The sequence below is a fragment of the Acipenser ruthenus genome, chromosome 2 (assembly GCF_902713425.1).
Source record: "Acipenser ruthenus chromosome 2, fAciRut3.2 maternal haplotype, whole genome shotgun sequence".
Classification (NCBI taxonomy): Eukaryota; Metazoa; Chordata; class Actinopteri; order Acipenseriformes; family Acipenseridae; genus Acipenser; species Acipenser ruthenus.
Window position 1 is genome coordinate 115,007,173 of NC_081190.1, and position 12,134 is coordinate 115,019,306.

Sequence of the window (12,134 nt, forward strand, 5' to 3'; positions counted from 1 at the left end):
ACGAGAAGTGATTCTGAAGCTGAACTCAACCTGAAGCAGGTAACCTTCAACCTGAAGCAGGTATTGTTTTCTGTTCTCCACATGTATGTCCTTCTAGAGCAATGTAACTCACGAGCACTGACAGCACGTAGGCTGCTATGGCCAGCGCGCACACACACACACACACACACACACACACACACACACACACACACACACACACACACACACGCACACACGCAGGAAAGCACGTAGGGTTAAATGACACTACTGGAGCATGTACTGTATCTATGTCAGCTGAATGGATAGAAAACAGATAACAGTCTGGGGCTTATCTGTAAGTTGCATTTATGATCTCTTTAAAAAAAAAAAAAATCTGTTGGTAACATTTCGCTGCCCTTGCGTGTAAAATGTTGTCTCCGACCAGTTTATAGACCATCATAGATTTGGCCCTGCTTTATATTATAGCCTAGGTCCTCTCATACTTTGCACCATATACACACCAACTACTGTATAGCTTTGGGTTTATCTGGTCTTGTGTCAAGTGTTTAAAATCAGACTTGATTTAGGCATAATTTAAAAACTCTAGTACAGTTGAAGCTGTCACCAATGACCTAATGCATGGGAGAATATTTGAAAGTTGTTTCAGCTGACATAGGGAGCTGAGCATGTACTCTGATATTCATGCAGGTGATCTCCAAACGAGATGCAACATGGCCTGTTTCTCTCCAGTTTACAGTACATCTGCTCACTCCAGCCACATCATTTGTAATCTGCGAATTTCATTTTCAAGTATTACAATAATCACACAAATATCATTAAGTGGTAAAGAAATCGTGTATTAACGCCACACAGATAAAGATTATACTGCAGTATTTTATCATCATGTTTATGAGAAACACTTTTTTTCCGGCTTTATTTCTGCTATTATGTAGAATTACTGCAATTGAAGTTGACTTGTTTGACTGCATAGTACATTCCCCAATTACAACAGTCAAGGAAGTGTTCGCACTGTAGCAGCTATACAGAGATATTATTCACGTTTCAGATATTTCCAGTAAAGTCGCCCTTTCTTACCTGCAATGTTGCACAATGCCTCCAAGCAGTTTCTCCTGTCCGGAGGGAAGCATTTTTTTCAGCAATAAGCAATCTTATGCCGCTGTCGAGTTCCACGCTTTCACACCTACATCAATCACATTTGTATTTATTATTATTAAATGTAAAAAAAGACAGTACTTATGAACTAATGTTTGAAAATTCTAATCAGCTGATAGCTAATGATCGTTTTCATTACAGAGCTTCCTCTATTGCGCTCAATAGAGCCCTATGTATGCAGCAGTTTGCTTTAGAACATCTAAAAACATATCTGATTTCTGTTTGCATTTATTGTTGGTGAATTCTAGGATATCACATCTCTCTCTCTCTCTCTCTCTCTCTCTCTCTCTCTCTCTCTCTCTCTCCTCTGAAAATTCAACTTAATTTTTTGATTAATGTTACAATGCTTGTTGTGTTCACAAGTAAAGTTGCTTTATTTTCATTGCATGGCTTTTAAATACACAACCTTGTGAGTAATTATACAAAGTATTTAATTGTATAAACAAAAGGCTGTGTGGTCCAGTGGTTAAAGAAACAGGCTTGTAACCAGGAGGTTCCCGTTTCAAATCCCACCTCAACCACTCACTGACTCATTGTGTGACCCTGAGCAAGTCTCTTAACCTCCTTGTGCTCCGTCTTTCGGGTGAGACGTAATTGTAAGTGACTCTGCAGCTGAGGCTTAGTTCATACACCCTAGTCTCTGTAAGTCGCCTTGGATAAAGGCGTCTGCTAAATAAACAAATAATAATAATAATAATAATAATAATAATAATAATAATAATAATAATAATAATAATAATAATAATAATTACTTATGTACTGTAGTTCCAGTCATCTGCATGATTACTATGCAATGATACTTAATGTAATGTGTAATCAAGCTTCACTGCTTGAAGCTCTCCAGGAATAATTCAACTATAAAAATCTACTAAAAAGTACGCAATATATATATATACAGACGTGCTCAAATTTGTTGGTACCCTTACAGCTCATTGAAATAATGCTTCATTCCTCCTGAAAAGTGATGAAATTAAAAGCTAACTTGGTAAACACACTCATTCATAAACTCACTCATTCATACACTCACTAATTCATAAACTCACTAATTCGGTAAACGCACTCATTCATAAACTCATTAATTCATAAACTCACTAATTCGGTAAATGCACTCATTCATAAACTCATTAATTCGGTAAACGCACTAATTTGGTAAATTCACTAATTCGGTAAACTCACTAATTCAGTAAATTCATGCTTGGCGTAATTCATGTTTTGTATGAGGTCCCTTCACTCATTTAGTCTCCCTCAATATTTCACAATTTTGTGATGTGTAAATCAGACAGTGAAATAACAAGGGAGCACAGATAGGTCTGTAATCCCTGGCCATTCCGTATGCTTCCTCTCTTTACTTCAGTTGCATAATAAAGGAATTTCAAGTAGTTTCGGCCATCCACAAGAAACACAGCACTTAAAGGTAATGGCTGTGATTCAGATCTACCAGTAATAAATAAAGGCAGGGCCACAGTATCCATTTGAGAGTATGCAATGCAATCAATAATTGTGTCAAATAATCTCACAAAAATAATAAAGGGGGTCACCACGTTATATGTTTTATCACAGTTACAGATAGATAGATAGATAGATAGATAGATAGATAGATAGATAGATAGATAGATAGATTAAATATACACATGAAATAGAATATAGCAAAACATGAATATTACCATTTTAAAAACGACAAAAAAAACTTTTTTTTTCTGCTGCTGCTTTGCTGCTGATAAAGAACATTCGATAAGAGTAATTTACTTTTTCAACCACGTGTGTGCTTCTGAAAAGTCTGCTAAAAGCTGAATTGTTAAAGGCGGTTATCGAAATGACCACTATGGGTGTGCAGCTTTAATATCCTCCCCACGTTGCAGCTATGAGTTAGTAAATGGAAAGTTCCAGTTCACAGGGCATAGAAATTGAAACTGCACGCCACCTAGTGGTCATTTCACAAACCACTTCACATAAGTTCAGCTTTTATATTTGAAGAAGCAGTGGCTGAAAGAAACATAGCTTTTAGTAAGCATGGTAAATAATGATCTATCTATGGTAAGCAGAGAGCAATAGCTAATGATAGAGAGTGCAGAACTATAATATTAAAACAAGGAACATATACAATACCTGTCCTGCTCAGACCCTTCAGCGCTCTCCATTTCAAAGTCCAGTCTCTTCAGCTGCTCTGTGTTTGTTTGCCCTCAGCTGTTAAAACAGGTGTAAATATTGACTGTGTGTTGTTGTATAAACCTGTCATTTAAATTAAAATAAACTGAACAAAATGTTCAAATAAAATGATCAGAGTTTACCACTTTTGTCAATGATGTACATGCAGCAGACTAATCCAACCCCAGCTGAACCATTTCATCATAATGAAATGCATCTTGATGGTAGGTATAGAAACCAAACTTAAATAACCAAACATTTTAAAAAAATGTTACATGTATAACAAGTCTTCAAATGTCTTTTTACTTGGGTTATGACTGATTTTTGAGGTGGAAAAAAGAAAAAAACGTGAATCAAAGACCAGACAAGGCATTTCTAGTCTGCAATCTGATTTCTGTTTGCACATACTGCTGGTGAATTCTAGGATACAACACATCTTGTCTTTTGATGTCTGTATAGTACAGATTACAATCAGTACTCCAAATGAAATTCTACTGTAACAAAATAATGCTAACTACAAGCTTACTGAATGTAAGTTTAATGTTAGAGATAAAATGCTTCTAATTGAAATACAACTCTAATTGAGTGGTAATATGTGCACAACATTAAGCATTGAGCTTTTACAAAGAAAGCTCAATAAAGACTGTTGAATCCACTCAATGGTTTATGAAAAATGTAATGATAAAAACAGTACATTATTATTATTATTTTTATTATTAATCCAATAATAATAATAATAATAATAATAATAATAATAATAATAATAATAATAATAATAATATACATTAAAAATACACATTATGAAAAAGTGAATGATAAAGGAGGTTATTATGTGTAACCGTTATTATCATAATCTAATTAGTAACATCATTGCACAACAGGATCCAATACTCAAAAAATCCTTGCAGTTTGATAACTAACTGATATCTATTGATCTTTACTAAAAACAAAACAAAATCATATCTGTACACTGACAAAGAAACAGATTGTTGCCCAGTATGTTCATTTGTTTAGTTAAACACTCTTTTATTAAAAGACTTTTAATAGATAGATTTCCATTACCAATCTCAGCCCACATTCTTACTAGAATGCTACTCCTCTTCCCCACATAGTGAAGAAAACTCTCTGAACCGACAAATGCCAGCTACTGAAACAATAACAATACTGCAAGATTAGCATGTGGGGTACCTCTGTATCATCAGTTTGAGTAATACATAACAGTGTGGTGAAAACGATGAGTTAAATATTCATAACCACTTAACCAATTATTATCTGCAGAAAAGTGAGCCCTCCTTACACATATCATCTTGTCAAAACACCAACCTCCTGGTTCAGTGAACTGTCAACCAAACTGCAGCGTACGGTAGTCTGTGCTGCATCCAAGACCCTGCCACCATTCATTTCAACGGCTGCTACAGTACATTTCTTCATTTTCAAGTTCTGTTTAATTACAGTGCATTAAATGATAAATAACCAAAGCATTACAACTACATTGTCTGGCAGAAATGGATATCAATATTTAAGAAGGCCTTGCTGCATGACCTTGTCTTCTCATTGAAGCTGTTTTTTTTATTTGTTTTTATTTGAATCTGTAAATTCTCCGTATGGATTATCATACCATAGGACTATACACTCACGTGGAGGACATCTTTATGTGGTACGTGGTTTAAGAAGCTCTTTCATTTAACATATAAGAAAAGCACATTCCTTTTCTTACAGCAAGCAATGATACATTTTAAACAGGAAATTCATGAAAGTCAAAACAGAACTAAAAGTGTGTTTCACTTTTGTTTTAGAGAGACAAAGTCCAAGGGTTCAAATTGTTTTAGATTCTTCATTGACAGTTTACATCTAAAGAGAATTTCTTTGAAATGATACAGAGCAGTAAAAATCCATAGGGGCATATTATCAAAATGTTTACTCTATTCTTTAATTACCACCAATTTTCTGAAAGGAGAAAAAATCTTGTTAATGTTACAAAATGAAAAAGAAAACGCCTTTAGTGCTCTTTCTAGAACTAGAACTGCTTGGCTCTGTTTTAAAATAAGAGTTGCTTAAAGACAGGAGACCTTTTTAAAAAGTTGGACCAGTGAAATCTTGCTTTAAGGTCAATCCTGTATAAGACTTCTATCTGCAGCCCAATACTATAAACTGTGTTCCTAAAAAGCCAATCTAGCTACAAAGCATTTACCACTGTGCCAAATTGTCACCACCTGTCATGAAATGAAAAACTAACAAGAAACAACAGTGCATGTAGGATATCTCTGTCATTTTAGACACTCATGTGCACACAGAAAGACATTGTAGATAAACTGTTCCCTTGCCCTGTAAGCATCATTGGAAAGAGCTTAAGCTTATACTGCATTATTATTTAAAGTAAATCATTTATAATAACTGAAAGCTGTTCCTGTAATGTGTTACCGTTTTTTTTTTGAAGATGTAATATTTCTAACTGGATGGTATGTCTACGTATTATTTTTCTGTGTTCATTTGCTCGTTTTTGGCCAGGACTTTTACTTGTAAAAGGTTTTCAATCTCAAGTGACTTCCTGATAAAATAAAGGTAACAAAAAATCCACCAAAATTAGTCTTGTAATAGGATCAAATAAGGTACATTTACATAATAAATAAATTACATAAAAAAAATAAAAAATAAAACATGAAATTAGAACTCACTACTTGATGATGAGATGAAGTCTGCATTCTTCACAGCTTTGAGAAACAGATCTAACACTGTGCTGACTGGAGCAATGTTATATGATCTACATGTAACACTATGACTAAGTAAAAGAGAATACCCTGTTTTGTGTAGAACTATTCATTTTAATAAAGGCTAACCCACTCAAAGGGAACCCCCTTTTTTAAGAAGTCAGCTTTCTTTCAAGGGCTTTGGTTGATAGAGAAAGCCTGCCTACACATTCTCTTGTAAAGGGGCACATTCAGTGCAAGGATCCCCTCGCAAACAGTGGAACAAAACACACACACGCAGTCCTGTCAGAGGAAACACTATGACAATTTCTGTACTTAATGCCAGTAAATGTTGTCATTTTTTATAAGTGCTCTACATTGGTTCACCTCTAAATGTTATAGTCTTCATGGGGTTTCATAATCTAGATTTTTTTTATACACACACGGCATGGTATTTAATCTCAAATGCTCACAAAAAAACAAATACATTAAATATACATTAAACCAAGTCTTATAACAATGAAATAATAATAATAATAATAATAATAATAATAATAATAATAATAATAATAATAATAATACTACAATACATTTTATACACTGAAAAAAAATATATACATTAAACCAAGTCTTATAACAATTTCTTATAACAAATAAAAAAAATACAGTACATTTTAAACACTGATCAAAAAAAGTAAAAGTGAAATCTACTTGGGGAAAAAAATCTATGCAAAAAAAAAAAAGATAAAGCAAAAATAAAGATAGTATGCAAAAAAAGTTCCTCTCTGTTACATTTATGTCACACCTCCAAGTTTACAGTAATATTAGACAACTAATTTCCTGTCATGTTTAACAGGTATAATTGAATGAATACACCACTATATTTAATACAAGGCTGTATTACTTTCATCAACTCTCCTCAGTGCAGAAATACACCACTATATTTAATACAAGGCTGTATTACTTTCATCAACTCTCCTCCGTGCAGGAATACAGCACTATATTTAATACAAGGCTGTATTACTTTCATCAACTCTCCTCAGTGCAGAAATACACCACTATATTTAATACAAGGCTGTATTACTTTCATCAACTCTCCTCAGTGTAGGAATACAGCACTATATTTAATACAAGGCTGTATTACTTTCATCAACTCTCCTCAGTGCAGGAATACAGCACTATATTTAATACAAGGCTGTATTACTTTCATCTTACCTCATAACCAAACAGACACAATTTCCATCTCATTGCACATACCTTGCCAAAGACTTTTATCTTTGAGTAATGCTTAAGGAAACGTTATGAATGAAATCACAAACATTTCAACTAGGTCTTTAAAAGACTTGTAGTCGAAATGTCTGTCAATGAATAAATGACGTTTCTCTTGGTATTTTTAACTTTATCTTGTCAATTAGTGTGATACGGGAACACAAGAATGAATGTAGTTTTCTAAAGTAATTCTGATTTCAAGTCAGGTTAGCACTGTTTTTGTAAAACATATCGGAATAGTGTTCTTGGATTAACTACCCCAAGTCTTGTAAATGCAATAAAGTTTCATTTTCACCAATAAATATTCCGATCAAATTCCTGACAACAGGACTGTTGGGGATTTCTGTTTAAAATGTATGTGGATGTGTAAAGGATACCAAATACAGAAATGGAGGCAAAATGAAGCAGTTAATTCAATGAGAATATTTAGCTCCATGTTTCAAATTTAATGTAAATGTTAATCTCTTTCAGCACTGAGTGGAAAAGTTCACTGTCCTCACCCATTAACCTTAACTCTAACAACACGCCAATGTGTTATATGTCTATTAGAATTAGTATAAACATGTGATTTCTGTCAATACTCTGACATTTAAAATAACAAACTAAGACAAATGTGCTTTCACTCTAAGTCACTGTCACAATATGTTTTCTGACATTTACACTGACTGGAGTTGTGACATTTACACCAATCTGACACATTAGTCATTAAACATTGATTTTACACAAAGTGCTTGCTTTCATGGAATATTCAGTACAATAATCCATTTAGATCAGTTTGGCAATTTAATTTGAATGATCTATATAAAGTAAACAGCAAATAAAGCAAATGTTACACTATCTAACATAAATCAGCAGCATAGATAAGAGTCACATTCCTGAACACTAAACATATTTCAAATGAAATAAACAGTACTAGAGCATGTCCAAAATAATGTAGCACCTATTAGACTCTCTGGGTTATACAGTAGTTTATGTCTGCTTGAGTCTTCATGTAAAATACAGAGGCTCAGACAACTTGTGGGCACTTAAGAGTGAGAGTATGCTTTAGAGGCCCAGTAATCTGCACAGTTCTAGTATTTAACAGAATAAAAACATTTGGAAATTACTGATTCTAGCCTAAAGTAAATCAAAGGTGAGGATGGCTAATCCCAAGGCACAGTTAAGTATCTCTTACATAATGTCAGCAGTCCTGCAGGCAAGGAAAAACGACCCAGATCCACTCAATGGACTTTTGTTAATGCCAGGTTTTCTGTACATGAAACTGAAGCAATACTCCAGATAGTGCGAATGTTCCACCCCAAGGTAAAGTAAGCCACAGCACAACTGGAAAATCAGTTCAGTATCTTCAGCCTGTAACATAGGCCTAAACCGTAGTGGTTGACTCACACACATATTCCCCAAACTGTCACTAAATATGAAGGGGCTTTTCTTTTCTTCAGAAGACTATTGGTATGTATTGTGAGAAGCGATAAGCACCCACAGGGGCAGCAACCAGCAGATAACAGCCTCTGTAGGATGACAACTTTTAGGATTGTGTGGGTGGTAGACACATCATATTGCCTGCATAACACTTTTTTACTAATATTCTTTGAACTTTATATGAGTAAGGGGAGGATTCAAACAGAAAATACAGCGACCCTCTACCCTGTTATTTCCCTGTATTCTCCAGAATGTTCCACTCTTCCTGTATCTTATTATTCACGAGAGTTAAAGCACCATTTACAACCCAAACAAGTTTCACCTTAATAAAGCGTTGACATCAGTGTTATACATTTGTTTACATTTTTTATACAGGGCAAGTCCTTGAGATATCAGATATTGTTTCACAAAAAAATGAAATCATGTTCAAAGCAGTGGCAAAGAATTGAAGCAAAATACAAACATACAGTAAATGTAAATGGCAGCAGTGTGGAGTAGTGGTTAGGGCTCTGGACTCTTGACCGGAGGGTCGTGGGTTCAATCCCAGGTGGGGGACACTGCTGCTGTACCCTTGAGCAAGGTACTTTACCTAGATTGCTCCAGTAAAAACCCAACTGTATAAATGGGTAATTATGTGTAAAAAAATAATGTAATTGTATGTAAAAAATAATGTGATATCTTGTAACAATTGTAAGTCGCCCTGGATAAGGGCGTCTGCTAAGAAATAAATAATAATAAGTAAGTAAAATAAAGCAGACATGAGGCTCTTATAAATGACCATTTCTCTGGACAAATTACCCTGAGAGAAATAAACCAATGCTATATTTTAATAGAGCTGGCACTATTTTTAGTTTTATATGGACCAAAGACAGTTTATGTTGCAATTTAATGTTATAAGCCTCTCCAATCGGTCCAGTAAATCAGGTTCTAAATGCAGTACAGTAGTCTCTGTGTAGAGGAACACCTCTGAAGAGAACACTTCGGCTTAGGGAACGCCCTTGTGGTGAAACTGAATTTTCCCATTGTAAATGCATCGCCTAAAGAAACAGAACACCTTTTTGGCACCGATAGCGATTCGTTCACAACGGATACAGTACTGTTTTGTAAACTGCTAACTCATCATCATCAAACTCAAATGGTTTATTCAATGTTTTCAAAACTGGCTTGTCATTATGATAGTGCTGCTGCATTTAATGTAAGGCAGTGTTGTGTTAATAACCATTGTGTTAAAATTAATTCTCATATTCATAATTACTGCTGCTGTATTCTCATATTCATAATTACTGTTTGAGCCGCTGCTGTATTTTTTTGTTTGTCTGTTAGTTTATTATTAAAGTTGAATAACATACTCTTGCCTCTTGCTTTTCTCTTACTTATGTTAATTTCATATATTGATGCACGTGCTTCATGGCAAACGTAATAAATACATTTGTAGTATTGATTCATATCATGATTGGCCTTGGCATATTGTGTCAGGTGGTCAGCTCCTGTCTTAAGACCCTTTCACGCTGGCACTCCTACCCGGGTCTGGGCTCTCCGTGTCACAATCCCACGTAGTGTGAAACCACGTACCTGGGTCGTACTTTAGTCATTATTCTTCCATAGACTTTAGAATCTAAAAAATGTGTTGTGAAAGGCAACACAATATAACCTGAAAACATATTTAAAAAAATGTCCTCCAACTCAAAAAAAAACAAATTTGTTCAGTTTGTAATACTGTATTGTTAATATTGTCCTTGACACATTTCCTTTTAGATAGTTGCTTGAATGTACTATATCATTAATATTGTCCTCGATGCATTTCCTTTTTGATAGTTGCTTGAATTACCTGAACAGTACTTATTGAATTAGGCTTCTTGTATATCAGAATCTGTTAAATGTGCGGAACACTCTGGCGCCCTCTGGAATTGTTGCTGACTTCATCTCTGCCTTCACCTCTGACCTCTCTTCCCCTCTGCTGTTCTCTCGCACATTCCCTCTCTTGGTTACCTCCACCCTTTTCTTGTCCCTCCCCTCCTGCCTCGACTCCCTTTGCCCTCTCACTCCTCGACCTGCCTGCCCCTCCCTACCCCAGTCCTGGCTCTCCTCCATGCTCTGCTCAGTTCGTACCGAAGTGCGTACTGCTGAAAAGAAATGGAAGAAAACCAATCTCCCTGCTGCCTTGAATCGCACGCTCCTCTATTCCCTCTCTTCTACACTCACCACTCCACTAACAATCCCCATAAACTTTTCTCTACCTTCTCCTCCCTCCTTAGCCCTCCCTCCCCCTTCTACCTTCATCTATCTTGGCTGATGACTTTGCCTCCTTCTCCTCCAAAACCACAGACATCTGCAAACTCTTCAATACCTTGCTTCCTTCCCCACCCACCCCCTGTCCTCTGCTCATCCACTCCCCATCACCTTCTGCAAACCCTACTATTCTACTCTCCTTCTCCTCCTCGCCCCTTAGACCCTGATCTTTGCTCCCTGCTCCAGAGCCATAAACCCAACACATGTGCTCTGGACCCCCTCCCCTCTCATATTTTTTCGAGGCTGTTGCCCCTGCTCTACTCCCTTTCATTTCCTCTCTTTTCAACACCTCTCTGCTCTCTGGTTGTTTACCCTCTGCCTTCAAACAGGCCTGCATCACCCCATCTTATAAAAACCCTCCCTTGATCCCTCATCCCTCCAGAACTACTGTCCAGTCTCCCTTCTCCCATTCCTCTGAGTGGTACATCGCCAGCTCTCTGCTTTCCTTTCTCTGCTCGACCCCCTCCAATCTGGTTTTCGCCTGGCACACTCCACTGAAACTGCTCTTCTATCCATCACTAATTCTCTACTCTCTGCCTGTGCCGCCTCCCCCTCCTCTGTCCTAATTCTCCTCGACCTCTCTGCTGCCTTTGACACAGTTGACCACTCTATTCTCCTGTCCTCCCTCACTGACCTGGGACTCTCCAGCACTGCTCTTGCCTGTTTCTCCTCCTACCTCGCTGATCGCACGTACTGGGTGTCCTGGCGTGTCTCACCCTCTGCCTCTTGCTCTCTTTCGACAGGTGTCCCCCAAAGCTCAGTCCTGGGACCCCTCCTGGTTTCTCTCTACACCCGCCCCCTGGGTCCCCTCATCTCCTCCCATGGCTTCTCATATCATTTCTACGCTGATAATGCCCAGATCTTCTTCTCCTTTCCCCCCTCTGACCCGACGTTTCCTCCCGTATTTCAACCTGCCTCTCTGTCATCTCCTCTTGGATGTACTGGAATCAACTCAAACTCAACTTTTCCAAGTCAGACCTCCTTTTCTTCCCCCCTCTTCCTCCCCCCACTGCTGATCTTTCTATCTCTATTCCTCTTGAATCCACCACCCTCTCTCCCTCCTCATCCACCAAGAACCTCGGTGTCACCCTCGACCCATCCCTCTCCTACTCTCAGCACATCTTTACACTGGCACGCTCCTGTCGCTTCTTCCTCACCAATATACGCGAATTCGCCCCTTCCTCACCGACT

The 12,134-nt window shown here is 37.0% G+C and overlaps 1 protein-coding gene across 1 annotated transcript in view; it reads right to left on the reverse strand.

Annotated features, from left to right (window-relative positions):
* The window catches only part of LOC117409014 (TNFAIP3-interacting protein 3-like), a 30,630-nt gene that overhangs the window by 15,828 nt on the left and 2,668 nt on the right, over positions 1–12,134 (reverse strand). The window contains exons 2-3 of the mRNA XM_034014513.3: positions 3,241–3,318; positions 1,057–1,162 (exon numbers count right to left, since the gene is read on the reverse strand). Of these exons, the coding sequence (XP_033870404.1) occupies positions 1,057–1,162; positions 3,241–3,272 (138 nt within the window). The 5' untranslated portion in view covers positions 3,273–3,318. The remainder of the gene's footprint in view (positions 1–1,056; positions 1,163–3,240; positions 3,319–12,134) is intronic.